At 44.2% G+C, this 27186-nt stretch overlaps 1 protein-coding gene across 14 annotated transcripts in view; it reads right to left on the reverse strand.

Moving 5' to 3' along the window:
- The window catches only part of LOC139279420 (hatching enzyme 1.2-like), a 330762-nt gene that overhangs the window by 67453 nt on the left and 236123 nt on the right, over positions 1-27186 (reverse strand). For 10 of the 14 annotated variants that reach the window (XM_070898533.1, XM_070898539.1, XM_070898536.1 and 7 more), the window contains 2 exons: positions 20272-20494; positions 20017-20144 (listed from right to left, as the gene is read on the reverse strand). In XM_070898533.1, coding sequence (XP_070754634.1) covers positions 20017-20144; positions 20272-20494 — 351 coding nt within the window. Of the gene's footprint in view, positions 1-14359; positions 15578-19433; positions 19536-20016; positions 20145-20271; positions 20495-27186 lie in introns of those variants that run through there. The other 4 variants (XM_070898538.1, XM_070898541.1, XM_070898543.1 and 1 more) reach the window with 4 other exon arrangements.

Below are 27186 nucleotides of genomic sequence, written 5' to 3' on the forward strand. Positions count from 1 at the left end.
CCAGCAGAGTTGTTTCTCAAACGACAGCTGCGAACCAGATTTTCGTTGTTAAAACCAAATTTGGCACAGTCCGTAGAAGAGACACAATTAAGACAGAAAGAGAATCATGATAGAGGTAGAGTAAAAGAGAGAAGTGTGAAATTAAGTTAGAAGATGAGAGTGAAGAACCATCATAAATAGGTAAAGTGGTTACTAGGAAGAGTAGTGAAGATATGTGGTCCTCGCACATATTTGGTCAAGATGATTGATAATGAACAGGTTAGGTTTGTTCACATTGATATTTTACCTACAGACATGGAAGGAGTTGAAGGTGGGAATGATTCAATTATTTCTGACTCATCAGATAGTTTTGATATACCAGTAGCATATCCTACATCTAGTGTACTGGAAACAAATCCAAGAGAAAATCAGAATTTAAGTCTGAGTTCGAGTCAGGAAAACAAACAGTCTGAAGTTATAGTGAGTTCAAATGAAAATCAAGGAAATCCCTCGGAGGAAAACATTCTTCAGGATGAGCCTCGAATGAGTGTAAATTCGACACCATGTTTGAAAGATTCTATTCGAGAGCGAAGGTATCCTCTTCGAAACAGAAAACAAGTGGTTAAGTTAAAATTGTAAATATGGCAAAATGAAGTCTATATCCTTTGTTATGTATGATATTTGTTATAATAACTTCTTCATTAAGGAGGGAGAAGTGTAATGTCTACAAGCTTGTAATGTTGTCGCTCCACACTGTGGATGTGGACATACTGTGTTACGGCAACTAAAGGGAATAAACAGTCAGCTTACAAGAACCAGGAGACTTCCGAAGCTGCATTCATTTTAGGAAGTTGTGTGTGCTTGTGTTCTGTGAATATATCACAATAGGTACCATTTCCCCTGTGATTGGATGATTGTATGGGTAAAAAATGATTGATTTACTGTATCCACCAGCCCACCGAAATAAGGTATAAAAATAGGCAACCGAGAGAAATAGGCAGACTGAGGAGAGAGTTTCCTCAAGATGGATCTCATGTGGGTTTCGGCCTAACACCTTGGTCAAGCTCAAACCTCTGAGATGGATCCCCGATGCTTGCTTCGGCCTAACACCTCCACCAGCTCGGGATCTGTTCACAGACCAACGTTCTGCCTCAACGTCCATCCATTCCGCGGCCGTAGATCGTTCTCATCTGTCAAGGGTTGTATGTCTACTATATCTATCTTAATCACGTGTTGTATCTGATTATGCTTAAATTGTACCTCTTTAATAAAATGCCTTACAACTCCTAAGACCCTTTGGGTAATCTATGTGTGACCTGTGATCCAAATCTTAGTGGTGTCAGAAGTGGGACTCAAAGTGTTGGGAGTTGTAAGGTTCTGGGTTGGTGGGCTGGAAAGACTTAGTCGACTACGTATGATCGTCACTTAGACTGAGTAGGGGACTCCCTGAAAGAAGGGAGCAGAAAAGAGCGCGTTAAAAAGTAAAACCAGAAAGACAATGGCGTTGGCATATCACCGGGAACTGTTAATATAAAGCCTTGCAGAAAAGGTCGGCATGTCTGCAGCAACAGGCATTCTAAAAACCCTACAAGATAGTAACAGGGACTATGATTATATTATTGACAGACTCTCTGAGGATGTCCAGAAAAAACAAACTTAAGCTGAAAAAAGGCCAAAATAAATTAACTTATGGAATACGTGTGCTGTTAAGATAAATGCGAAAAGTTAAAAGAAAAGATAGACCAGCTGCAAAAACAAAATGATGGTTGGCAGGAAAACATTTCTGATCTTCACAACCAGCTACGCTGGGAGCAAAAGAGTTATGACAAAGCACATTGTACACAAAAGAAACTAGATCAAATACTAGACCAAAATATTGAACTACAGACAGAAAATACCAGGTTGAGCGAGGAGTTAGAAGATGCAAGGGAACTAAACTGGCACCAAACCATCACCTCCCCGGAGACAGATCAGACTCCTTGTTTAGCAAAAATCCAACAGCTTCAGGCACAAATCAACTAATAGCGGGCATTAGTGGCAGCTGTGCCCAAAATCAAATCGACAGTTCCCAGTCTTTGCTGAGACAACATAGCTGAGGACCTCACTCCCTCTGCTCCCCCTGCTCCGTACAAGGATGGCGAGGCAGGTGAGGTGCTATCGGTGCATGTGGTCACCTGAGCTAAGGCAGCACACGAGCCAAAGCGCCAGCTGACCGAGACCTGGAAGGTGAGCAACCCTCCTCGACCGCAAGTAGCGAGGTAGAAAGCACTACCACAACAACGGGCGCTAAAAGCTAATCTGGGAGCAGTGAATATAGACAACAGTCCTCTCAACCTCAGGAGGATTTTTAAGATTACCCATCCGGAACTAGGAGGGGACAACCTTAAACAGGTCCTCCAGGATGCGTGTTCCACAGAATTAAAACAAAAAATGGAACCGGACATTCTGGTGGGGGGCATAATAGAGGATACTGAGTTAGAATTATGCCAAACACGAGGGGAGGAGGGCATCACTTCCACTAGCTCCTAACTAGCACTAAACCGGGCCCTACCGAAGGCCCGAATGCCTTTGCGCAAAAGCTCCATGACATCTTCTAGTGCACCAGGGGTGGTGGGGAACTACTTCAACTACCCGTGCTTCAAGACTCTCTATTTGAACGGCCTCCAACTGTTGGTCCATAATGCACTGGAGGTCTATGTCTCCAAAGACACTCCGTGGGAGCAAGTACGCACCCATGCCAGGACTGCTTGGGATCAATATCCTTAGGACACCTGCTAAAGTTACAGTAACAGCTGTCGAGGGCCCGCTGCCTAACCAGAAGTTAGGGCCATCCAAAACTCTCGTATGAGGAAAAAGTGCCTTGGTGGGCTGCTATCTCTGCCACCGTCTAGGCCACTATGCTCCTTCAAGACGGACAGACCTCGACTTGATTAACTTTTAATTAAGCTTCAGTCTAAGATTTAGGGCTAGACTTTCCCTTATTGTGCAGATTGTCCAAAAATGGGCGTTATTTCCAGCGTTGGTGGTAAATAAGGGTTTTGAGATCGCCGGATTATCGCCCATTTCAAAACCCCAACTTTCCATTTTATAAAATGGCCATTACCGCGAGCGAGCATTAAATATTTTTGATCTTCTGCCGTAAAGTGTCGCCGTCCATAACGGCATGGCAACAGTCATTTCCCGCGTTTCAGGAGGTCAGGGGTCATCAATACATGTGCAGAACAGGAGACGGAGCAGAGAGGGACTGAAAGCGTGTGTGGGTGTGTTGTGTACTTGTTTGGCTGTTTTGGGAGGCAGGAGGGAGATTTACCAGCAGCAAAAGGCCTGCTGAATACAAAGAATGTTGTTGCCACTGAGTTTCTGTCGAGAAAATAATATTTAAAATGGAATGGATACAGATGATCCAGCACGCTGTGGAGACTGACGCTGGCAAAAGCAGTGAGGTGGGAGAGGAACAATTGGGAGGATGCAAACGAGCGAGGAGATTCTCCGATGAGACAAATGCCTCCCTCTTGCAGGAGGTGGAGTCACACTGGGGTCAACTGACCCAGGGTGGGCAAGGGAAGCCCACCCCAAAGATCTACCAGAGGATATGGACCTGGATAGCCGAGGTGGTCTCGTCGGCGACCAACAAGGTGCATGAGGGCAATCAGTGCCGCAAGCGCCGGAACGACCTTGTCAGATCTGCCAGAGTAGGTATTACATTTATTTACATTTACTTATATATTTATACAATTTGATTTGTAAGTATAATGATTGATTAAAATCAGATGTGATGTCTTGCACTTATACCGGGAATGTTTTACTCAAAGCCTGCATTTACGGTGTACGTCTTTAAGTAAAGAATGATAATTATAATAATAATCATGAGTACATCTGTCGGTTATGTGTTGTATCAGTCTCTGTGACAGTACTTAGCAATGATCTCATGCAATGATCTCATACCATGTCGTGCTGGTATTACCTTTTACAGAAGAAACTTTTGAGGAATAGGGCCGAGCAGAGGCGAACGTCGAGGAGCGGGTGCTGGCACTAGTGGGGAGCCATGCCAGGTCGGCCACGCATGCAGCTGCAGATCCTGATGTAATGCCACGTGAGTAAAGTATATACCATTGCGTGATGTAAAGTTAATAGATGTCACACCCATTCATATCCGACCAATAATATATGATTGATAAAAGTGTTCTCTAAATAATGATAGCCTCATGGGAATCGTTGCAATGAAGAATTTGGTCATGGTCATGAAATGTGATGACTGTGATGATTTTGATAGCGGTGGTGCTTTTGTCGTGCATATGAAACATAGAAAATAGGTGCAGGAGTAGGCCATTCGGCCCATCGAACCTGCACCACCATTCAATATGATCATGGCTGATCATGCAACTTCAGTACCCCATTCCTGCTTTCTCTCCATACCCCTTGATCCCTTTAGCCATAAGGGCCACATCTAACTCCCTTTTGAATATATCTAACGAACTGACCTCAACAACTTTCTGTGGTAGAGATTTCCACAGGTTCACAATTCTCTGAGTGAAGAAGTTTCTCCTCATCTTGGTCCTAATGGCTTACCCTTTATCCTTAGACTGTGACCCCTGGTTCTGGACTTCCCCAACATTGGGAACATTCTTCCTGCATCTAACCTGTCCAATCCCGTCAGAATTTTATATGCTTTTCTGCGATCCCCTCTCATTCTTCTGAATTCTAGTGAATATAAGCCTAGTCGATCCAGTCTTTCTTCATGTCAGTCCTGCCATCCCGGGAGTCAGTCTGGTGAACCTTCGCTGTACTCCCTCAATAGCAAGAATGTCATTCCTCAGATTAGGAGACCAAAACTGTACACAATATTCAAGGTGTGGCCTCACCAAGGCCCTGTACAACTGCAGTAAGACATCCCTGCTCCTATACTCAAATCCTCTCGCTATGAAGGCCAACATGCCATTTGCCTTCTTCACCGACTGCTGTACCTGCATGCCAACTTTCAATGACTGATGTACCATGACACCAGGTCTCGTTGCACATTACTTTTCCTAATCTGTCAACATTCAGATAATATTATGCTGTGTGTAACGTTGGAATCACCTTGTGACCCTACCACCCACTTCTCCTTTAATAACCTCATTTATGTTTAGTAGCTCAGCCAGCAACGCGGCCCCATGCAACACCACTGAGTCCAGAAGCTGGGGGCGCGGGGCCGGAGTCAGCGGACGATGGTACATCTGGTGCTGAGGAGCCCCGATTCTCGCCCATGGATCTGTTGGGTGCTTTCTCCATGGATAGAGTGCAGACTTCGAAGAGCCTGCATCGCCAAGCTTCATAATGCAGTCAACACCCATGAAATCTAGTGCTCCTGCGGCCATTCCCTCCTCCACCATGGAGGTACCGGGCCCAAGCACCTTGCCGCAGGGCACCTGAGGTGTCTGCAGGACAGCGCCGACCACGTGGAGGGTGGTTCGAGGCAGCAGGTCTGCTCCATGAGCAACAGATCTGAGTGGCGACATGATCACTCCTCCTGGACAAGTGTTTGACATAGGTCAGCAGATCCTACAGACAATGGGGGGCATATCTCAACAGATGGCCAGCATGTCCGCCACCATGTGCAAGTACGTGCCGCGGATGGCGGAGACCCTGGAGGTGATAGCCAGGAACACTGGTGCCAGAGGACTCCCAGTGGTCTGGGAGCGCGGCACTGGACCCCGAGGTTCTGCACCCCCATTGCCAACGACACACGAGAGCCAAGACGAAGATCTTGCTTCTGGCTCGGAGCACGTTCCCACCTTGGGACCATCCTCTCCCGTATCCGACCAAGCAACGGTTCTGCCGTCATCCTCCCAATGAAGCAGCGCCTGAGGAGCTCCTCAGCCAGGCGGCTTGGAGTCAGGAGGGGAAGGGGTAAAGGTGGGGAGAAGGGGGGATGGGGACGGAAAGTGAGGTGCATGGCTGCAGGTGTTGTCTTGCTCACAGTATGTTTATGTTGTTGCTGCTATTTTTTTGGGAGGTTAGGGGTCACCTTGTTTTTTTTGCATTTGTGTTCGATGTTTATGAAGTGTGGTTGGAAATGTGAAATATTTCATGAATGATATAAATGTTATCAATTTGTTTGGGGGGTGGGTGGGGTGTTTTTTTACAGTTATAATTATGATTTCAGACAAATGTTCTCATTAAATGTTTTTTATTTAACATAACCTTGTGCATTGTCTCAGATAGCTGCACCGTTACACACTGGCGATTCCTTAACATGAAAGGGGATAATTAAACTTAACTTGAATCAACTTAAACTTTAACTGTCACCAAGGTAATGCACACCATTGATACACGAGCTGCAGACACAGCAGTGTTGCCACTTTGTAAATACCACCGTTATTTCAAGCAAAGCGCTCATTTATGAGCAGCTAACGTAAGAGTCTTGCAGCTATGTAGGCACACAGGCCCTTTCCTGCGGTCTAGCGGAGGGCGGGGGCATGGTTTCATCGTCAGCCTGATTATCTGGGCCGAGGTCAGTGTCCACCTCCTCATCCTCGCTCTCCTGAAGTGGACCGGCAGTCCCTTCTGGCAATTCTTGTCCCCTCCTGATAGCCAAGTTGTGCAGCATGGAGCACACCACCACGAATTGAGCAACCTGCCCAGGATGGTATTGTAGCTCGCCTCCTGAGTGTTCCAGGCATCTAAAACGCTGCTTAAGAACTCCAATGGTTTTCTTGACGATATTGCGTTTGGCTCTGTGGCTCTCATTGTATCGCTTCTCGGCTTCTGTCTGGGTGTTATGCCACATCCTTTATCACCAAGCATCCAGCATTGGCCTTGTGGCTGATTGGTAAACATGTTAGATACAGCTCTCTCACGCAGGATGTGAGTATCATGGATGCTGCCCGGAAATTTTGCATTTACTGCCATAATAATTTGCTGGTGGTCGACAATGAGTTGCACATTCAGGGACTGGAATCCATTTTGGTTCCAAAGAAACTCTGCATCCTGAAAAGGTGCCCGCATGGCGATGTGCGAACAGTCTATTGCTCACTGCACCTTGGAGAAGTTACCAATTCAGTAGAATTCTAGAGCCTCCTCTGTTAAGTCTTGAATAAAGAGTCAGACTAGATACTGCAAGCTCAAAGTAAGGTGTGACTGTAGTCCAAGGGATTGTGGGATCCCTTGGGATTCCAGGGGATAAGCCCTCTGGTGGTTAGACATGGTATTTACAGGTTTACACACATAAAACACTCCCCGTCAAAGTCAATAGTGTAACTACATACAATGTGAGTCGATTTGGGGCCTTCCTTTCCCTGGTTGATCGTCTTGGTGCAAATGCTGGTTTTGGTGAGTTGTTTGTGGGGCCTTCACTGGGCTGCTGCGCAGCTGGCCTTGCTGCGCAGCTGGTCTTGCTGGGCTGCTGGGAGTGGTGAGTCCTGCTGGGCTGCTGCTGGTGATGGGTTCTGCTTCGTGGTCAACCGCTAGGTCGGTTGCCACTGGTGTGAGAGTTGGAGGGTCGAAAAAGGCGGAGTCTATTGTGGGTTGTTCTGGATAGTCCGTAAATCTGAATTTGGTTTGGTCCAAGTGTATCCTCAGGTGAGTCCATTTGAGAGTTTTACCACAAACACCCTACTCCGTTCTTTGGCCAAAACAGTACCAGGAAGCCTCTTGGGACCTTGTCCATAGTTCAACAAAAATACAGGATCATTTATCTCAATTTCATGTGACACATTTGCGCGATCAAGATATGTATTCTGTTGAAGCCGCCTGCTCTCTACCTGATCGTGTAGTTCAGGGTGTACTAACGAAAGCCTTGTCTTAAGTGCCCTTTTCATGAGCAGTTCAGCGGGAGGGACCCCAGTGAGCGAGTGGGGTCTTGTGTGGTAACTAAGCAGGACTCTGGATAAGCGAGTCTGCGGTGAGCCTTCAGTTACCCTTTTCAAGCTCTGCTTGATTGTTTGAACTGCTCGTTCTGCCTGACCATTGGACGCTGGTTTAAACGGGGCAGATGTGACATGTTTAATCCCATTGCGGGTCATGAACTCCTTGAACTCAGCACTGGTAAAGCACGGCCCATTGTCCCTTACAAGGACATCAGGCAGGCCATGAGTGACAAACATGGCCCGTAGGCTTTCAATGGTGGCAGCGGATGTGCTTCCCAGCATTATCACACATTCAATCCATTTGGAGTACGCATCTACAACACTAGGAACATTATTCCCAAGAATGGGCCTGCATAGTCGACATGAACCCTGGACCACGGTTTGGAGGGCCAGGACCATAAACTCAGTGCATTGCTTAACTGTGAATGTGTGTTACATTTGTGCACGCAGGACTCTAAGTCTGCATCGATACCGGGCCACCACATGTGGGATCTGGCTATCGCTTTCATCATTACGATGCTGTGGAGATCACTGATGAAAGTGTCCCTGCCCTTTTTTGGCACCACTACCCGATTGCCCCATAGGAGGCAGTCTGCCTGTATAGACATTTCATCTTTGCGCTGCTGGCACGGCTTTGTTTCTTCCTGCATCTCTAATGGGACACTAGACCAACTCCCGTGGAGCACACAGTTTTTTTTACTAAGGACAGTAAGGGGTCCTGGCTCGTCCAGGTTCTAATCTGTCGGGCGTTAACAGATGATTTGCTCACTCTCGAATGCTTCCATTACCATAACTAAATCTGCGGGCTGTGCCATCTCCACCGCTGTGGTGGGCAATGGCAGCCTACTGAGAGCATCGGCACAGTTTTCTGTGCCTGGCCTGTGGCGGATGGCGTAGTTGTATGCGGACGTGAGCGCCCATCTCTGGATGCAGGCCGATGCATTCGTATTTATCCCCTTGCTTTCAGAAAAGAGGGATATAAGCGGCTTATCGTCAGTTTCCAATTCAAATTTGAGCCCAAACAGATATTGATGCATTTTCTTTACCCCGTAAACACACACTTAACGCTTCTTTTTTGATCATACTGTAGGCCCTCTCGCCTTCGACAGACTTCTGGATGCAAAACCAACTGGTTACAATTTCCCAAATTCATTAGCTTGTTGCAATACACACCTGACCCCGTATGACGACGCATCACATGCTAGTACCAAACACTTACATGGATCGTACAACACAAGCAATTTGTTTGAACATAACAGATTCCTGGCTTTCTCAAAGGCATTTCCTTGGCTTTTACCCCATACCCATTCTTCTCCTTTACACAGTAAAGGGTGCATGGGTTCTAACAATGTGCTAAGAGCCGGTAAGAAGTTACCAAAATAGTTCCGGAGTCGGAAAAACGACCTGTGGTCTCGGTGTGTTCTTGATTGCCTCCGTCTTCGAATCGGTGGGCCTGATGCCGTTCGCCACGATTCTTCTCCTCAGGAACTCCACTTCAGGCACCAGGAAAACGCACTTCGAGCATTTTAGCCTGAGCCCCACACGATTAAGCCGACTAGGAACCTCCTCCAGGTTTTGCAGGTGCTCGACGGTGTCCCGACCTGTAACCAAGATGTCGTCCTGGAAGACCACGGTGCGCGGGACTGACTTCAGCAAGCTTTCCATGTTCCTCTGGAATATCGCTGCGGCCGATTGAATCCCAAACGGGCATCTGTTGTAAATGAAGAGACCTTTGTGCATGTTGATGCAGGTGAGGCCTTTCGATGATTCCTCCAGCTCCTGCGTCATATAGGCCGAGGTCAAGTCCAGCTTCGTGAACGTTTTCACTCCTGCCAGCATCGCAAATAGGTCGTCTGCCTTTGGTAGCGGGTACTGATCCTGCACTGAGAAATGATTGATAGAATCTGTGGTGATTACAAAGTAACTGACGGTGCCGTCTCCCTTGAGGACTGGAACAATCGGACTGGCCCACTTATTGAATTAGATCGGCGAAATGATGCCCTCTCGTTGCAGCTTATCCAGTTCGATCCCCACCCTCTCTCTCATGATGTAAGGCACCGCTCTCGCCTTGTGATGGATGGGACGCGCCCGCGGAATCAAATGGATCTGCACTTTTGCTCCTTGGAACTTCCTGATGCCTGGTTCGAACAGCGAGGGGAACTTGCTTAGGACCTGGGCACATGAGGTGTCGTCGACGGACGAAAGCGCTCGGACGTCGTTCCAGTTCCAGCGTATCATTCCCAGGCAGCTCCTGCCGAACAACGTGGGGCCATCACCCGGTACCACCCAGAGTGGTAACTCGTGCACCGCTCCATCCTAGGAGACCTTTACGGTAGCACTGCCATTTACGGAAATCAGTTCCTTTGTGTACATTTGCAGTTTCGTACGAATGGGAGTCAGGACTGGCCTTGAGACCTTGCTGCACCACAATTTATCGAAAGTCTTTTTGCTCATTATGGACTGGCTTGCGCCCGTGTCCAGCTCCATGGACACCAGGAGTCCATTTAATTCAACCTTCAGCATTATCGGGGGACACTTTGTGGTAAATGTATGCACCCCATATACCTCTGCCTCCTTGGTCTGAGGCTCTGGTTCGTCGTGATCCACCCTGGATCTGTCCTCCTCTGCAACATGGTGGTTTGCAGGATTAGTAGCTCGCATGCACATACGTTGGAGGTGTCCCATTGTTCCACAGCCCTTGCAAACGTATCCTTTGAAACGTTATGAATGGAAACGATGATCACCCCCGCAGCGCCAACAAGGTGTTAATGGCCTTGTATTCACCACCCTTGGTGGTGGACTCCGAGTCATCTGCGGACATGCAGCTACAGCAGTGCAAGTCCTGCCCTGTACATTTCGATTCAAAAACATTACTTTGTTCACAGTACTTGCAGCAGCACTCGTGTGCTGAGAAATTTGTTTGGTATTGTCACTGGTGGCGATCAACGCCTGGGCTATCGCTATGGCTTTACCCAAGGTTGGGGTCTCTACAGTCAAAAGTTTGCGAAGTATTACTTCATGGCCAATGCCAAGTACAAAGAAGTCCCTGAGCAGATGCTCCAAGTGTCGTTCAAACTCGCAATGTGCTGCAAGACGTCTTAGCTCGATGATGTAGCTCGCCACTTCCTGGCCTTCAGACCTCTTGTACGTGTAGAACCGATACCTCGCCATCAGAATGCTTTCCTTCGGGTTTAGATGCTCCTGGACCAGTGCGTACAACTCATCGTACGACTTGTCTGAGTGTTTCACTGGAGCGAGCATATTTTTCATGAGGCCATACGTTGGTGCCCTGCAAACAGTGAGGAGGATCGCCCTGTGTTTGGCAGTGTTCGCTTCTCCTTCAGCTCGTTGGCCACGAAGTATTGGTCTAGTTGCTCCACGAAGGTTTCCCAATCATCTCCCTCCAAAAATGTCCCCAGGATGCCCACGGTTCTCCGCATTGTTGCGGTGGATTCATCATTTCTATCTCGTCACCAGTTGTTAAGTCTTGAATAAAGAGTCAGACTAGATACTGCAAGCTCAAAGTAAGGTGTGACCATAGTCCTTTATTACAGATCTCAGAGTGTCTCTCAAGCCTGTGAGGCCTCCTTATATACAGGTGCTCCCAAGGGATTGTGGGATCCCTTGGGACTCCAGGGGATACGCCATCTGGTGGTTAGACATGGTATTTACAGGTTTATATACATAACACTCTCAGTCTGAGCCTCCCTGGTGATAGGGAAGATGATAAAGTCCATCCTGCATGCGTAAAGAGCTTCAGTGACCTGTCGAATGCAGCAATGTGTGGCATGCTGAGATATAGTGCAAATGTCGCCAGCTGAGGCCTGAAAGGAACCCGATGCTTAGAAGGAAAGTACTGCAGTGACCTTGACCTCGATGGACAGTGCGGTCCTGATGTTGCTGGCAGGCTGCAGATCTCCTCTGATGAGCTGGTAACCTCTTTGCGGAAGCGCAGTCTCCTAAGGCACGTGTTATCAGACAAGTTCAGGTAAGATCACTTCTCCCTGTAAGTGTGTGGGGTGTAAGGTCTCGTCCTCCTCAACAGTCTGGCATGTCTTAAATTGAGCACACAATGCAGTTGAATATACCTTCTGCCATCTCTAGTCTGCAGCATGTGCATAGTCATCAAGACAGAGAGGCTGAGAAATGACACGTCCCATTACAATAAGTATCAGTATTATACCTATTGTTCAGAAACAATAATTTTTCCCACTCAAACACCTAAACTAAATTCCAATCATCCACAGTATGATAAGATGCTTGTTCAGATGTTCAAATCACCTTAAAAGAACTCCAAAGTCCATCAAAACTTCCCAGAGGTTGAAGCAGCCTTTTAAATGAAGCGACCTGCAATTTACAAAATGGCATCCATACTGCTGTGATTAGTTCCGGTGAGAGCAACTTTTTCACAGTAGTTTTTTCGGCGATAAATATTTTCGATGATAGGTGTGCAAAGTGCCAAAAGTCGTGCCGATATTTTGGCCGTTAGTTTCGCCCATTCTGATCTTTACACCAAAAAATAGTGGGCAGGCGGTATTATTATTTCTCGGCGTTAAGTACATGCTGGGCGATAAGTGAGTGATAAGTGGACGTTATTTTCCATTTTGTGCCTAAATGGGCGCTATCTGGGCATTATACCTCATCTCAGTGTTCAAATGGACGTTAAGTGGGTGGTATCGATGCAAAAAAGTGGAAAGTCTAGCCCTTAGTCTTGGAATTGCTCTTCCTATAGCAATTTCCAAAGCAGTTTGATTTGATTTGTTTAAATGTGAAAACTAATTTTTCTCCAGTTATATTCAGTAATTTTTAGTCATTTGAAAAGTTATCTGAAGAAAGAACAAAGAGAAATAGCATGTAATTTACTGGGTTTTTGTAATCTAAAAATGCTGTTTCCCTGATGGGAATGTTTTATTTAAAGTTAATAATGATGGTGTAGCAAGAGATCCAGCAGTTTTAAGAAGTTATCTGCAGACAATGGCAGATATAATTGCACCAAGCGAGAATGTTTGATCTATGTTTTCTATCTTAAATATTCTACTCAACAGTGAAGTTCCTCCAAGGAATGAGATAGAATGGTAATTACAATGCAGATGGAAACAGGAAAATTATACTACCAAATTGATAGCTTTTTCTTGGAGACATTTGTGTCCTTGCCTGTGAATCTTTTAAGAAAACTGCATTGATAGCCTGGCCAGTACCTAAAACATCGGGACCATTCAGTGGGAGATGAGCAAAGATCTCCAGAAAGCTACAATCTTTTGATAAGATAACTTGAAAGCCCGAGAGTGGCTTGTATCGGATAGTATAAGTGTGCAAATGTGATTTGTTGCATATGAAACAATTATCATTCGGAAATGCATGGTGAATTTGCACTGAAGAACGGGTGGCCCTTCTTAGGTGCCAGGCTGCTGGCCCGGCCGAAACCCTCCCTGGTGGCCCAGTAGACCTAACTAAAATATCTGCAGCGTTTGCAGCAGCTCTCCCCTTTAACTGAAGGGGAGAGACGTTATGACGTGCCAGCACAATGAATTCATCAGCGCAGCGCTGGATGACTGACAGCTGCGGGCACTGGGTCCCGCTCCCACTTCCGCCCCGCTAGCGATGCTGCTTCCACTTCTGCCCCGCTGGAAAAAAGAACACTTCGAAAAAGGGTAGGTGCGCCCCGTTTCTGGCGGAGGGCAATTTCTACCCCACTAAGGTGAATATGGCTTCCTGCCAAGAACCCTTCTCCCCCTCTTCCAGCAGCTTGTCCTGCATTGTACCGCCTTTGCTTATTCTCCAAGTTATGCTCAGTACCAAGAGGAAGTCTTACTAGCCACCCATGTCTGGAAGCAACTGGTTTGTACACAAACTGTTAAGTCACGAAAAAAGTACATTAACACCAGCCAGACCACTCCCTGTAGATTACTGAACCTTTTAACAAGTATGGAAAGGCACTCAAAATATGTAGAATTGCAGCAACAGCCAGAAGAAATAATCCAGCAACTAACCTGTAAGTAGCTGATGTTCCCTTTAAATAGCATTGGTGGGGGGTCATTCATGCTGTTGAACGCGTGTTCCGCTGTGGTAGGTTAAGAGGTGTAGGCTGTAGCTCCAAAATGGCAGCGCTGGCATCAAATCAGCGTTGGTGCATGATGACTGCTGTGCCAAATTAAGCAGACTGGGAGCTATACTAACTTCTCTGGCTAGAAAGCACAACAGCAAGGCTTTCTGGAAAGCTCAGGTCTTTGATGTGGGTGTGTCAGATACTGCTGGCCATCCACTGCAGCCCACTGGATTCAGCTGTAGGGAGCAAAGAGAGTGAGGCAAACACTGCAGAAATTTTTCTCTCTGAAATCAATCCCACGAGCAAGTGCTATTCATCTCATATCTCCTTCCTTCTCATCATTACCTTCAATGACTTCATTCCAACAGCTCTGCGGTGATGGGCGACCAGCAAAGCAGCAGGTGATGTTACACTGGAAGCTGTAGTTGCAGATCTGCTCAAAGGCGGCTCAGAGCATAAGGTCGTTCTTCACTGAATGAAGTGGCAGTGGAGTTCGGCAACCCCCGGTACACAGCTTTTACTAGGACATCACTGCTCACCTCCATGGCATGAGGAAAGGGCTAGAAAAGGTGCTCTAAAAACTGCCTGCTTCTCAACATGTTCCTTGGTCAGCAAGCCACAGCTGATGGGAAACCCATTTGTATGGTCGAAAACATCTGACATCAAGAACGAAATCTCTCCCTCTCAGCATTGATGCTTGTTCAACCACTCAAAGAAGGTGATTCCACTGATAGACCTGAAAGCAGAACTGCACTGATTGCCAGAGATCTAAACAAATATAAAATAGGCATTGCAGCACTAGGTGATACTTGCCTTGCTGACGTTGGTCCCAATTTAGGAAACTGGACCTGATTTTATTTTCTTCTGGAGTGGCCAGCCCAAAGAGGATTATTGTGAGGTTGGTGTTGGTTTTGCTAACAAGTCCAGTATCGCAGTCAAACTTGAGAACTTTCCCAAAAGGTATCTGTGACCACCTGATGACAATAAGATTGGCACTTACTGGGAAATGTCATACCACCAAATTCTGCACTCATGCACCAACCTTGCTCAACCCAGACAAAATCAAAAACAAGTTCTATGAAGATCTAGATTGCTGTAACTCTCAGGTACCGAAGAATTGCAAACTCATCATCCTGAACAACTTCAATGCTTGTGCCGGGTCATATGATGAATCTTGGTGCAGCCTCATTGGCAAACATGACATTGGAAATTACAATAGCAAAAGCCTCCTGCTCCTAAGGAAATCTGCCGAACGCAGTAGTATCATCTACCAGTTGCCAAATAAGAACAAGACATCTTGGGTACGCCTTCGTTCCAAACATTGGCATTTGATTGATTACATCTTGATCAGGAAAATTAACATAAAAAATGTCAAGATCACCAAAGCAATGAGAGGTCTGTTGGACAGACCATCGTCTCATTCGTACAAAACTCAATATTCACATTTAACCTCCTCGAAGGCCCCAGGATAGAAAAAGCACCCAAGAAGTTAAATCTGAGCACATTCAATCAAGTCTGTTTGCTCAAGCCAAAAACTCTAGTTATTCAAAACCATTTGATCACTGTAAATACAGCTTCTGGTGACACTGAAGCTGACTGGAACTGTTTTAGAGACGCAGTCCATAATGCAGCTTTGGAAGTCTTGGGCCAAACTGTTCGTAACCATCAGGCCTGGTTGATGAAAATGATGACATAAAAAGCTGAGCTGAAAAACACAAAACATGCACTTATCACGGATAAAGGGCAAATCATCAACCGAGAAGAATTAAGCTTATGACATTTATAAACAAGTCCAAATCAAACAAAGGAGTACGTGTGACACCTGGTGGAGCAAAAGACAGATGAATTGGAGTCCTATACTGACCAGAATGACATGAAGAACTTCCATAATATGTTTAAGACAGTATATGGCCCACCTTCTCATTGCTCAACCCCTATTTTATGAGCATTGATTAAACCACTCTTCACACAGACAAAAAAATCAGATCCTGGAAACAAGGGCTGATCTTTGCCAAAACCTTCTAAATAAGGAATTAATTATCAGTGATGTGGCTATCAACCAGCTGCCATCAATGATAACCTTGCAAAAGAACATACTATCTCAGAGACTGCATAGGTTATCTGGCTGTTCTCAAATGAGAAAGCAGCTGAGATATTCAAAGCTAGTGGCGATTGCTTAATCAAATGCCTCAACAAACTACTTCAATCTATTTGGCGCTCAGAAAAGATCCCCGAGTAGTTCAAAGATGCTTCAATTTCCCACATCTACAAGGGAAAGGCAAATTGTTTTATCTGTGAAAATCACCGTGGAAACTCTGTACATCATTGCTGGAAAGATCCTTGCAAGAGTGATGCTTATACACATTGCTAAAAAAATTATACCAGTCAACATAGGTTCAGAAAGGGAAGAGGCACAACTGATACGATCTTCACAGCCATAAAAATTGCACCAAGAAAAATATAGAGAGCAGAAGTAGACCTCTACTGTGCCTTTATTGACGTGACATAAGCATTCAACACTGTCAGTAGAGAAGGTTTCTGGAATATCTTCTCCAAGTTTGGGTATCCAGACAAATTCATTTAAATAGTCAATAGAGTAATAGAAGTTGAGGACAATTCCATTCCCTTCCCTGGAATGAATGGTGTCAAGTAAGGACGTGTTCTTGCACCATCATTCTTCAGTGTTTTGTTGCTTTGCTTCCTGTGGCTTTCAATAATCGCAAAATCTGAGTCAAGATCAGACTTAGAACTGAAGAGCAGTTCTTTAACCTTAGAAGACAACAAGCTAAAACAAAGATGCTGGAAGAACTTGTTCATAAACTCTTATTGTTGATGACTGTGTTCTCACGGCCCACTCCCAGGATGATATGCCAACAATCATGAACGAACTTGCAACAGTTTATCTGCAATATGGCATCACTATCAACTTTTTAAAAATGCTGATACTCTTCCAACCAGCACCAGGCAAGGATTACATACTACTTATCATCACGATCAGTCACCATGCACTTCAGGCTGTGGACCAATTCACATACATGGATTAGCATGTAATTAGAAGTCTATATTGATACAGAAGCATCCTGCAGAATCATCAAAGCCACCTTAGCATTTGGCAAATTCCATGAGCACATCTGGGCCAAGAGCAGTATCAGCCTGCAGACCAAGCCCAAAGTATACAAGGTTATAATTCTGATAACTTTGCTTTATGCCTGTGAAACTTGGACAACATATACATGCCACATTTAATCATTTTCACCTAAGGAGCTGACTTACACAGCTATGCTGGTAAGGCCATGTGGTGCGAATCTCTTATGCTGAAGATCTTTTATGGATCATTGACAACTGGGAAACAATTTTGTGATGGACAACAAAAGAGATTATAAAGACTGCTTAAAAGTGACTCTGAAGCAGTGCAAAATAGACATCCATACGTGGGAACAACTTGCTCAAGATAAAAAAGCATGGGGAAAAAACATTTGTGAAGGCACCTCCTACTATGAGGCCTGTCACTTTGCTGATGCTGAATGTAAATGCCAGCTGAGGCAGTCTCACCTGAAAAATCAAGATCCTAAATCTGATGTATCGGGGATCCATTGTTCACTCAGTGGACGCTTATTCCTGGCAAAAATCAGTCTCATCAATCATCAATTAACTCACTACACAAAATATTGAAGGACGAACAAAAGAGATGGAAGTGGAGAGGCAGAGGGGTCCAAAGAGCACTTTGCTGTGACATCAGAAAGAATGTCCTCTTTCTATTGTTAAAAATGGACTCTCAAGTTTTGGAACACAGCAAAATAGAGGCTGCATGACATTTTGGGGAATAGCGCTTGAACTAACAGCGACCAGCTGAATAAGAATTAACAAACCCAAATTGAAATTTCAGAGCGTAACCACTGCCAATCTTTGGCTCCCTTTCTCCCACCCAACCCCCCTCAGAGCCAGTTTCTTTCTTTCTTTTTTTCCCCTGGTCTCTAATGGCAGTTGGTCATTATCCCGTCATTCACCCCCTCTCTCGACTAATGTTTTTCTATCTCCTGGCATTACCATTTGAATTTGGGCCATCATCCCTTTTGTCTCTCTAATCTCTCCTGTCTTCCAATCCATCACAGACCTTCCCTTTTGTTCTTTCTTCCCCTCCCCTTTCAGTGCTTGTTAAGAATGTGTTCTTTCCGAACACTCTCCAGTACTGACGAAGGGTCATCGACCCGAAAAGTTAACTCTGCTTCCTCTCCACCAGTGCTGCCTCACCTGCTGAGATTTCCAGCATTTTCTGTTTTTATTCCAGCACCAGCAGTATTTTGCGTTTGTATTCTGAAATGTGTCATTGTGTGCCAGCCACCTTACTCCTCCACACCTTCAGTGGAAGTGGATGTGTGGAGCCCACATATGCTGCTCCATAAACATTGCTTCTATTCAGTGTTTGAATGCTAAATCTGAAAGGTGTGTGTTTTAGCACCTCCAGGCAAGTTCAAATTATGGTAATCACAATTAGGCCCAGAATTGCATGCTAAAATCAGACTTTTAAACAGGCGTGTCTTATTAGCACAGCACCCATTTAGTGCCTGTTTTCACCCTTTCACCAAAATAACACCCATGAAGTGTATTTGTGACTCACACTGGAGGCATCTTAGTGCCTTGGAGTGTTATTGTGGGCAGCGAATAAATCTCCAGTGGTGTTACTCAGTAAATGTATTTAAAAATGAATCACAACCGATACAAGGTACAAATATTACATGCCTTACGGGAGGCTGATCTGCTATGTCAGTTTTGTGACAGGCAGCAAATTCAAATGCTATCCAATTGTTTTTTCCCTTTATTTCTAACAATGAATTTGGAGTTCTTGCTGAACCTGTCATTTATATAGCGTTGCACTAGAATTACCCTGTTGAGTCTGTAATGAACACCTTGAACACAAAATTATTTGTCATGATTTGGGCCTGGCTGACGAATTGAATGCAACTATGGGAGCCTGTGGTGACATGTACAGGAAGTCACAATGGTCACATTGACTCATTAGGAGAAAGATTGCAGATCGCCCTGCAGGAGGAATTGCAGTAGTTATTTTTCTATGCTCTAGAAAACCACTATTACTCGTGGACATGCTCTACAATGGGAGGACATAAGGATCTCTCTGGATGGATCTGTAATTATCTTGCAATCTTGTAAATGGATACTGGTGGCTCTATCAATAGCAATGTTATGCAGAATTCAGAAAACCCTGAGGGTTAAGCATGAGGCAATTGCCAAAGCATTATAGGCACCTGAGTCACTGCTTCAGCATTCCTAAAGTCAAAGACCGGCACTCCAATCTGGGCATGGGCCTTATGGTACTGCATAAAATCATAGATGCACTTCAACTTTGAGGTGACTGAAGATCGTCAGCTATATTTCAACCCTAGCTCATCATCTCTAGCAATCAGCTGTCAAATCCTCCTCCCATGAGGTGAACTTAATATCATTGGTTTGGTGTATAAATGAACAAACTCCTGGGACAATATGCATTAACCTATACCATACAATGTAGAAGGTACCTGTAACATGGCTTTGTGTACCTAAGTCACTCGCCCCACTCCTCTTCACTATTGTGACTGCCACAGGAAATGGCACAGGTCTTGTAATCACCTCCTTGGATAGCCTCAGCCTTTTTCTATACTGGTAATCTATTGAAAACAGATAGCCGATTCTTGGCCTGTACACATGGTGGTTGATTCAAGTGGTTTGTAGGAAGCCTTCATTCTTCCTTCTGTCTCAGCAGCAATACATTGCAATACATATTGCAGCAGATACAATAACTAGAAATTATGTTTGGAACACCAAGCACTGTTAGAGAATTTATTGCACCAATGTAAATTAGAACCAATTAGCCATTAATGAGCCCTTAGTTGGTACTATTAATCAGTAGACATTAAAATAATACCAGAATATGAGTGCTAATAAGTTCTCTTTTCATAGAGTGGAACTTCCAGTTCAGGCTGCCAATACTTTTTTTTTCAGTTTTCTGACCCTTTTACCACCGAATATCAGAGTTAGCAGCTGAAAACATACCCCATTGTTTTTTCTGCATGTCATAAACAACAATAACATATATTTATTCTCAAATATAAGATTGCATTACTATGTTTCAATGTGTTACATTCATACCTTATGTCCTTTATGTGCCTGGACCAGCCAAAAACAATTTGACACTTCATTTGGATTCCTGGAACCTTCGTATATAAATTTATCTATAGTTTTGGTTGGTGAAGCGATCAACATTTCCCCACATTTAACTATAAAATGAAAGAAATAAGCAACATGCTGAAATACATGTGAATTTTTCAATTTTATATATATCTATATATATATATATATAAATAAATTGAGAACAGCACGCCAATTATTATAGCAAGGTATTACCGAATCTATACTTAGCACTGAATCCCTGAGTGTGTTTGTGTCGGCCTGAGAAAAATGCAATTAATAATTTATGTTCGGAAGAGATCACTGCTGGAGCCAGTTTGCCACAAGATGGTCCTTTAAGGATTGGTGAGTGAGAATTGGAACCATCATAAATTTTTAGATGATCTCGATAACAACCTATAAATGGCTGGATATGAAAGAAATCGAATTCCAAGATGATCTGTAATAAGGAATAAGATTTCATATTTAAATCCTGAATTTTATCTAGGAAATCATAATATAGAAGAATAATTAGTACACTATTACAAAAAGATTTGTACAGTATGAAATAAGGGCAACATCTCTAAAAAGTGGAAGTGTGTGAGTTACTTTATCACCAGAATGTGTTCTGATAATTGATCAGCTGAAGTTTAAATTTAGATGCTTTGAAGACAATTCTTATCCAAAATTCAGACTTTCTCGATTAGTTCTCAAATCTGAAGCTAAAATTTGGATCAACAGAAATCCAAACTACTCCTCATATTGTAACTTTGTGATCTGGGACAGAAAGCAAATTGAGGCTTGATGCTTCCCACTGGGGGTTATAACTGAAGCATAAAAAAGTGTGTGATACTGTAAGAGACCTCCAAGTAACTGTCTTAAGAGTAATGAACCTGGCAAAAAGTATGAATTTATTAAGATGGCAAGATTTTGTTTTCAAAAATAATTTGAAGAATTTATATCTGATAATCCGTATCACATCTGAATTTGAGATCAAAGCCAAATTCTGGAACTCAATTGTACTGTCAATACACATCAGATAACAGATATCAATGATTATAATAGATTGTAACTGAATTAGGGCCTTATGATGATTTGATTTTCTGCAGGATCAAATATTGGTCCTCAGTTCAATTACTGCCTATATCATAGAATGACACAGCACAGGAGGAGGCCATTCAGTTTGTGCTGGCTCTTTGGTCGAGCTATTCAGTTAGTTCCTCTCCCTTTCTCTTTCCCCACAGCCTTTTTCCCTTCAAGTCTGCCATGAATTTTAACTCTTTGTTTATGTATTGCTTGTTCTGAGTTGCCGAACAAGTTTTGTTTGACAACATGCATGCCTATATTTGTTGTTTATAGTGTGGCAGTGACAAGCAATCGAGAAATCCATTGAGAGTTTTGATAAATGGATGTGGTGGCAGATTATCAAATGCTTCTTGTGTAAATTGTTCCCTTGAACCAAAATTTGTAATCTTGGTCAGGCAAGGTTGGGTTCTTGCTGTGGGCTACTCCATTCACATACTTCAGGTACAGCTGACAAAATCAGCTGACCTGACTACCAGGGAAGCTATCATAGACATAGACCGACATCCGTTGCCCCATGTCTCTTGTTGATCCAAAGGATATTGGGTAGGTGGGGGGGGAGAGGGCGAAGCTGATGGGAGAGGGGAAACGGAGAAGTAATTTCCTTTGTTCAATAAAAATGAAATAATGGCACACATTAATGTAAAATATGAGCCCTCTGTTAAGATTGTGCATACTGCTGTTTTTCACTTGGGAAAAATTCGTTAATCTCAAATTTACCTCTGTGCAGCAGCCAGTCACATGTGCCATAATCAACATTTAATGTTTTAAAGCAGCTTACCAGTGACTGAAATGATGGTGACAGATCATATCAGAGAAGCTTACAGCACAGGGGAAGCTATTCAGCCCATTGCAACTCTTTGAAGGAGCTATCCAATTATTCCCACTCCCCTGCTCTTTCTCCATAGCCCAGCACATTTTTCCTTTTCAAGTATATACAATTCCCCTTTGAAAGTTACTATTGAATTTGATTCCACCACCCTTTCAGGCAATGCATTCCAGATCATAACTCGCTGCGTAAAAAAAAATTCTCTATCTCTCCTCTGGTTCTTTTGACAATGATCCTAAATCTGTATATCCTTTGGTTCGTCTACAAATTGTCTTAAATCTGTATATCCTCTGGTTCGTCTATCAATTGTCTTAAATCTGTATATCCTCTGGTTCGTCTACCAATTGTCTTAAATCTGTATCCTCTGGTTTACGATCCACCCACCAGTGAAAATAGTTTCTCTTTATTTACCCTTTTTGATCATTTTATTAAATCTCCCCTTAACCTTCTCTGCTCTAAGGAGAACAATTCCAGTTTTTCAGGTTTCTCCTTACAACTGAAGTCCCTCATGCCTGGTATAATTTTGGTAAACCTCCCCTGCACTCTCTCCAAGGCCGTGACATCCTTTCTAAGGTTTGGTGCCAAAAATTGGACACGATACTCTTGCTAAGGCCTTACCATTATTTTATAAAGTTTTAGCTTTAACTTCCTTGCTTTAGTCCAAGGATCCTATATACTTTTTAACAGTGTATCAACTTGTCCTGCTACCTTCAAAGGTTTGTGTATATAACTCCCCAGATCTGTGTGTGCGCCCCCGTAAAATTGTACCATTTGGTTTATATTACCTCGCCTCATTCTTTCTTCCAAAATGCGGCACTTTACACTTCTCGGCATTAAATTCATCTGCCATGTGTTATTTCACCAGTTTGTCTATGTCCTTCTGAAGTCTTCTCTGCGCCTCATTGTTTATTACATTTTGTAATTTTGTGTCAGCTGCAAACTATGAAATTCAGCTACCTATACCCAAGTCCAGGTTATGAATATACATCATAAAAGAGCAGTGATCCTAATACCGACCCTGAGGGACAACAATTGTATACTTACCTCCATTTTGAAAAGAAAGCATTCATTGCTACTCTCTAATTTCTGATCTCAGTTTTTCAGATCCAACTTGCTTTTAACAAATCTCTGTTGGCTGTCATTAACCCACATTTTTGAAAGTGAAAATTAATTTTGTCCCGGATTATGGTCTTTGGAAGTTTCCCATTACTCTCCTCTTTGGCTATAAATCATTTTGTCTATTAACAACAACTTGTAATTATATAGCGCCTTTAATGTAGTTAAATGTCCTAAGCCAAAACAAAATAAATTTGACACCCAGCCACGCAAGAAGAAATTACGGCAGATGACCAAAAGCTTGGTCAAAGAGGTAGGTTTTAAGGAATGTCTTAAAGGAGGAAAGAGAGATAGAGAGGCGCAGAGGTTTAGGGAGGGAGTTCCAGAGCTTGGGACCTAGACAGCTGAAGGCACGGACACCAATGGTTGAGCAGTTATAATCAGGGATGCTCAAAAGGAAAGAATTTGAGGAGTGGCGACATCTCGGAGGAGTTGTGAGGACATTACAGAGATAGGGAGGGACGAGTCCATGGAGAGATTTGTAAACAAGGATGAGTATTTTGAAATCGAGACATTGTTTAACCAGGAGCCAATGTAGATTGATGAGAACAGGAGTGATGGGTGAGTGGGACTTGAAACATAGAAAATAGGTGCAGGAGTAGGCCATTTGGCCCTTCGAACCTGCACCACCATTCAATATGATCATGGCTGACCATGCAACTTCAGTACCCCATTCCTGCTTTCTCTCCATTCCCCTTGATCCCTTTAGCCATAAGGGCCACATCTAACTCCCTTTTGAATATATCTAATGAACTGAACTGGCCTCAACAACTTTCTGTGGTAGAGAATTCCACAGGTTCACAATTCTGAGTGAAGAAGTTTCTCCTCATCTCGGTCCTAAATGGCTTACTGCTTATCCTTAGACTGTGACCCTTGGTTCTGGAAGATAGCACATGGGCTGCTGAGTTTTGGATGACCTCAAGTTTACGTAGGGTAGAATGTGGAAGTGTATTGCAGTAGTCAAGTCTAGAGGTAACAAAGGCATGCATGAGGGTTTCAACAGATGAGCTGAGGCAGGGGCAGAGACTGGCAATGTTATGGAGGTGGAAATAGGAGGTTTTAGTAATGCCATGGATATGTGGCCGAAAGCTTATTTAAGGGTCAAATATGACACCTAGGTTGCGAACAGTCTGGTTCAGCCTCAGACAGATGCTAGGGAGAGGGATGGAGTCGGTGGCTAGCGAACGCAGTTTGTGACGGGGACCAAACACAATGGCTTCGGTCTTCCCAATATTTAATTGGAGAAAATTTCTGCTCATCCAGTAGTGGATGTCGGACAAGCGATCTGACAATTTAGAGACCATGGAGGGGTTGAGTGAAGTGGTAGTGATGTAGAGCTGGGTGTCATCAGCGTACATGTGGAAATTGACACCATGTTTTCGGATGATGTCGCCAAAGGGCAGCAATAGGTGAGAGATAGGAGGTGGCCAAGATTAGATCCTTGGGGGACACCAGAAGTAACATTGCGGGAGTGGGAAGAGAAGCCATTACATGTGATTTTCTCGCTACAATTAGATAGGTAAGAATGGAGCCAGGCGAGTGCAGTCCCAGCTGGACAGTGTGGAGAGGCATTGGAGGAGGATGGAGTGGTCAACCATGTCAAAGGCTGCAGGCAGGTCAAGAAGGACGAGGAGGGATAGTTTACCTTTGTCACAGTTACAAAGGATGATATTTGTGACTTTGATGAGAGCTGTTTCAGTACTGTGCCAGGGGTGGAAACCAGATTGAAGGGATTCAAACATGGAATTCTGGGAAAGATGGGCAAGGATTTGGGAGGCGACATCACATTCAAGGACTTTGGAGAAGAAAGGGAGGTTGGAGATGGGGGCGGTAATTTGCAAGCACAGTAGGGTCAAGGGTTGTTTTTTTGAGGAGATGGGTGATGACGGAAGATTTGAAGGCGAGGGGGACAGTACCTGAGGAGAGGGAACCGTTAACAATATCAGCTAATATGGGAGCCAGAAAAATAAATTGTGTGGTCAGCAGTTTAGTGGGAATAGGGTCAAGGGAGCAGGAAGTGGGACTCTTGGACAAGATGAGCGTGGAGAGATCAAGAGGGGAGATGAAAGAGAAACTGGAGAGAGATGCGAGTTCAGGGCTAGGGCAGGGGGAAACTCAGAGGAAGTTTGGCCCAGTGGACTAGGGGAAGGAAGGGAACTGGCAGAGGCAGCTGATCGGATGGTCTCAATCTTTGAGACACAGAAGTCCATGAGCTCTATTAAAAATAAATTACACCATTATATGAAATCCAACACATGAAATCCTCCTTGGCTGTCAGTGGTGAGACAATGGGAGTGTTTACAGGTGCATGAAATTAACAATATAGTTCATTTGAGATTTTAACTGCTTCTATTCACATCAGGCTGTGAATGAAGGAATATTTTAGGTGAAGGAAGGGGTGTGAAGGGTACTTTGGTATCTCCTGCACATCGTTGTTATGTTTTAGATGATATTCAACATAGTGCAGACAAGATTTTGGAAATGTAAAACATTTATGATTGAGTCTAAAGGGTCAGTCTTGCTCCTTTCAACTTCACTGCCTGATGAGTCATTGAACATCTTCCAGAACTGAGTGGTGGAGGTGACACTGTCTGGCAAGACTACCTCCTTACTCAGATCCTGCAACATTCCTTTCTTTGATCTCCCTCTCTCAGTTCCAAATATCTGCTCCCTTATTAATGAACAATAAAACATCCACATAGAAATCTTAAACCTTGGGGGCCAGGTGCCCTGCTGCTCCACTCTCCAGCATGTTACTTTTTGTCATAATTCAATTTGTTTCTAGATTAGAAGTCTGTAATTTACCCCTTTAAGCTGCTGCATAGCAACATAGGAATAAGAGTAGCCAGTTCCTCCATTCAATTAGATCACGGCCAATCTGTATCTCAACTTTGCTCCATATCCCTTGATACTCTTACTGAACAAAACCTATTGCTCTCAGCCTTAATAATTTGAATTGACCCAGCATCCATAGCCTTTTGGGGAAGATAGTGTGCTGAAGAACGTATCATTTCTTTTGCAGCTTTTTTCAATGAAACCAAGACGGAATGGCTAATGCAAGCATTATGGGTAGGATAAAATGTAGCAACATGAGTAAGTACAGTTATCTTAAAAAAGCAGTGTGCACTTCTGCTCATAACTTTTTGAAGCTCCTAACCTTAAGCTAACACATCTTGAGCAAACCAGACAGCAAGCAGAAGTTTAACATTTTAAATAGCTTACGGAATAGCTTATAGCATATGGAAGTTGTTTGACCACCGTCTAAAAAAGATGATAATTTAGACAACGGAATAGGATCTGATAAGGATGAGGTCCCTGGTTGTGCTAGTTCAGCAATCTGTCAGCTCAAGAACAACAAGGCATCAGGAGCAGATGGAATCCCTTGCTGAGGTACTAAAGTACGGCCGAGAAGCACTATTGGCACGAATGCATGACCTCTTCTCTCTTATCTGGAAGGAGGAGAGCTCAGAGATGCTGTGATCGTGACCATCTTCAAAAAAGGGGACAAGTCCGACTACGGCAACTACAGAGGAATCTCCCTGCTGTCGGCCACTGGGAAAGTCATCTCAAGAATCCTCCTCAATCGTCTTCTCCTTGTGGCTGAAGAGTTCCTCCCAGAGTTACAATGCAGATTCCGTCCACTAAGGGGAACAACGGACATGATCTTCACCGCGCGACAACTACAAGAGAAATGCAGGGAACAGCACCAACCCTTGTACATGGCCTTCTTTGACGTCATAAAGGCCTTTGACACTGTCAACCGTGAGGGACTATGGAGCATCTTCCTCCGTTTCTGCTGCCCCCAAAAGTTTGTCACCATCCTCCACCTGCTCTACGATGACATGCAAGCCATGATCCTGATCAACGGATCCACCACAGACCCACGTCCGGACCGGGGTCAAGCAGGCTTGCGTCATCGCGTCAACGCTCTTCTCGATCTTCCTTGTTGCAATGCTCCATCTCACTCCCAACAAGCTCCCTCACTGGAGTGCAACTAAATTATATAATCAATGGGAACCTATTCAACCTTCATTGCCTCCAGGCTACATTCAAGGTCGTTCCATCCTGTCATCAAACTACAGTACACAGACTACAATTGTGTCAGCGCACATTCAGAGGCCAAA

Source organism: Pristiophorus japonicus, chromosome 14 (assembly GCF_044704955.1).
Source record: "Pristiophorus japonicus isolate sPriJap1 chromosome 14, sPriJap1.hap1, whole genome shotgun sequence".
Lineage (NCBI taxonomy): Eukaryota > Metazoa > Chordata > Chondrichthyes > Pristiophoridae > Pristiophorus > Pristiophorus japonicus.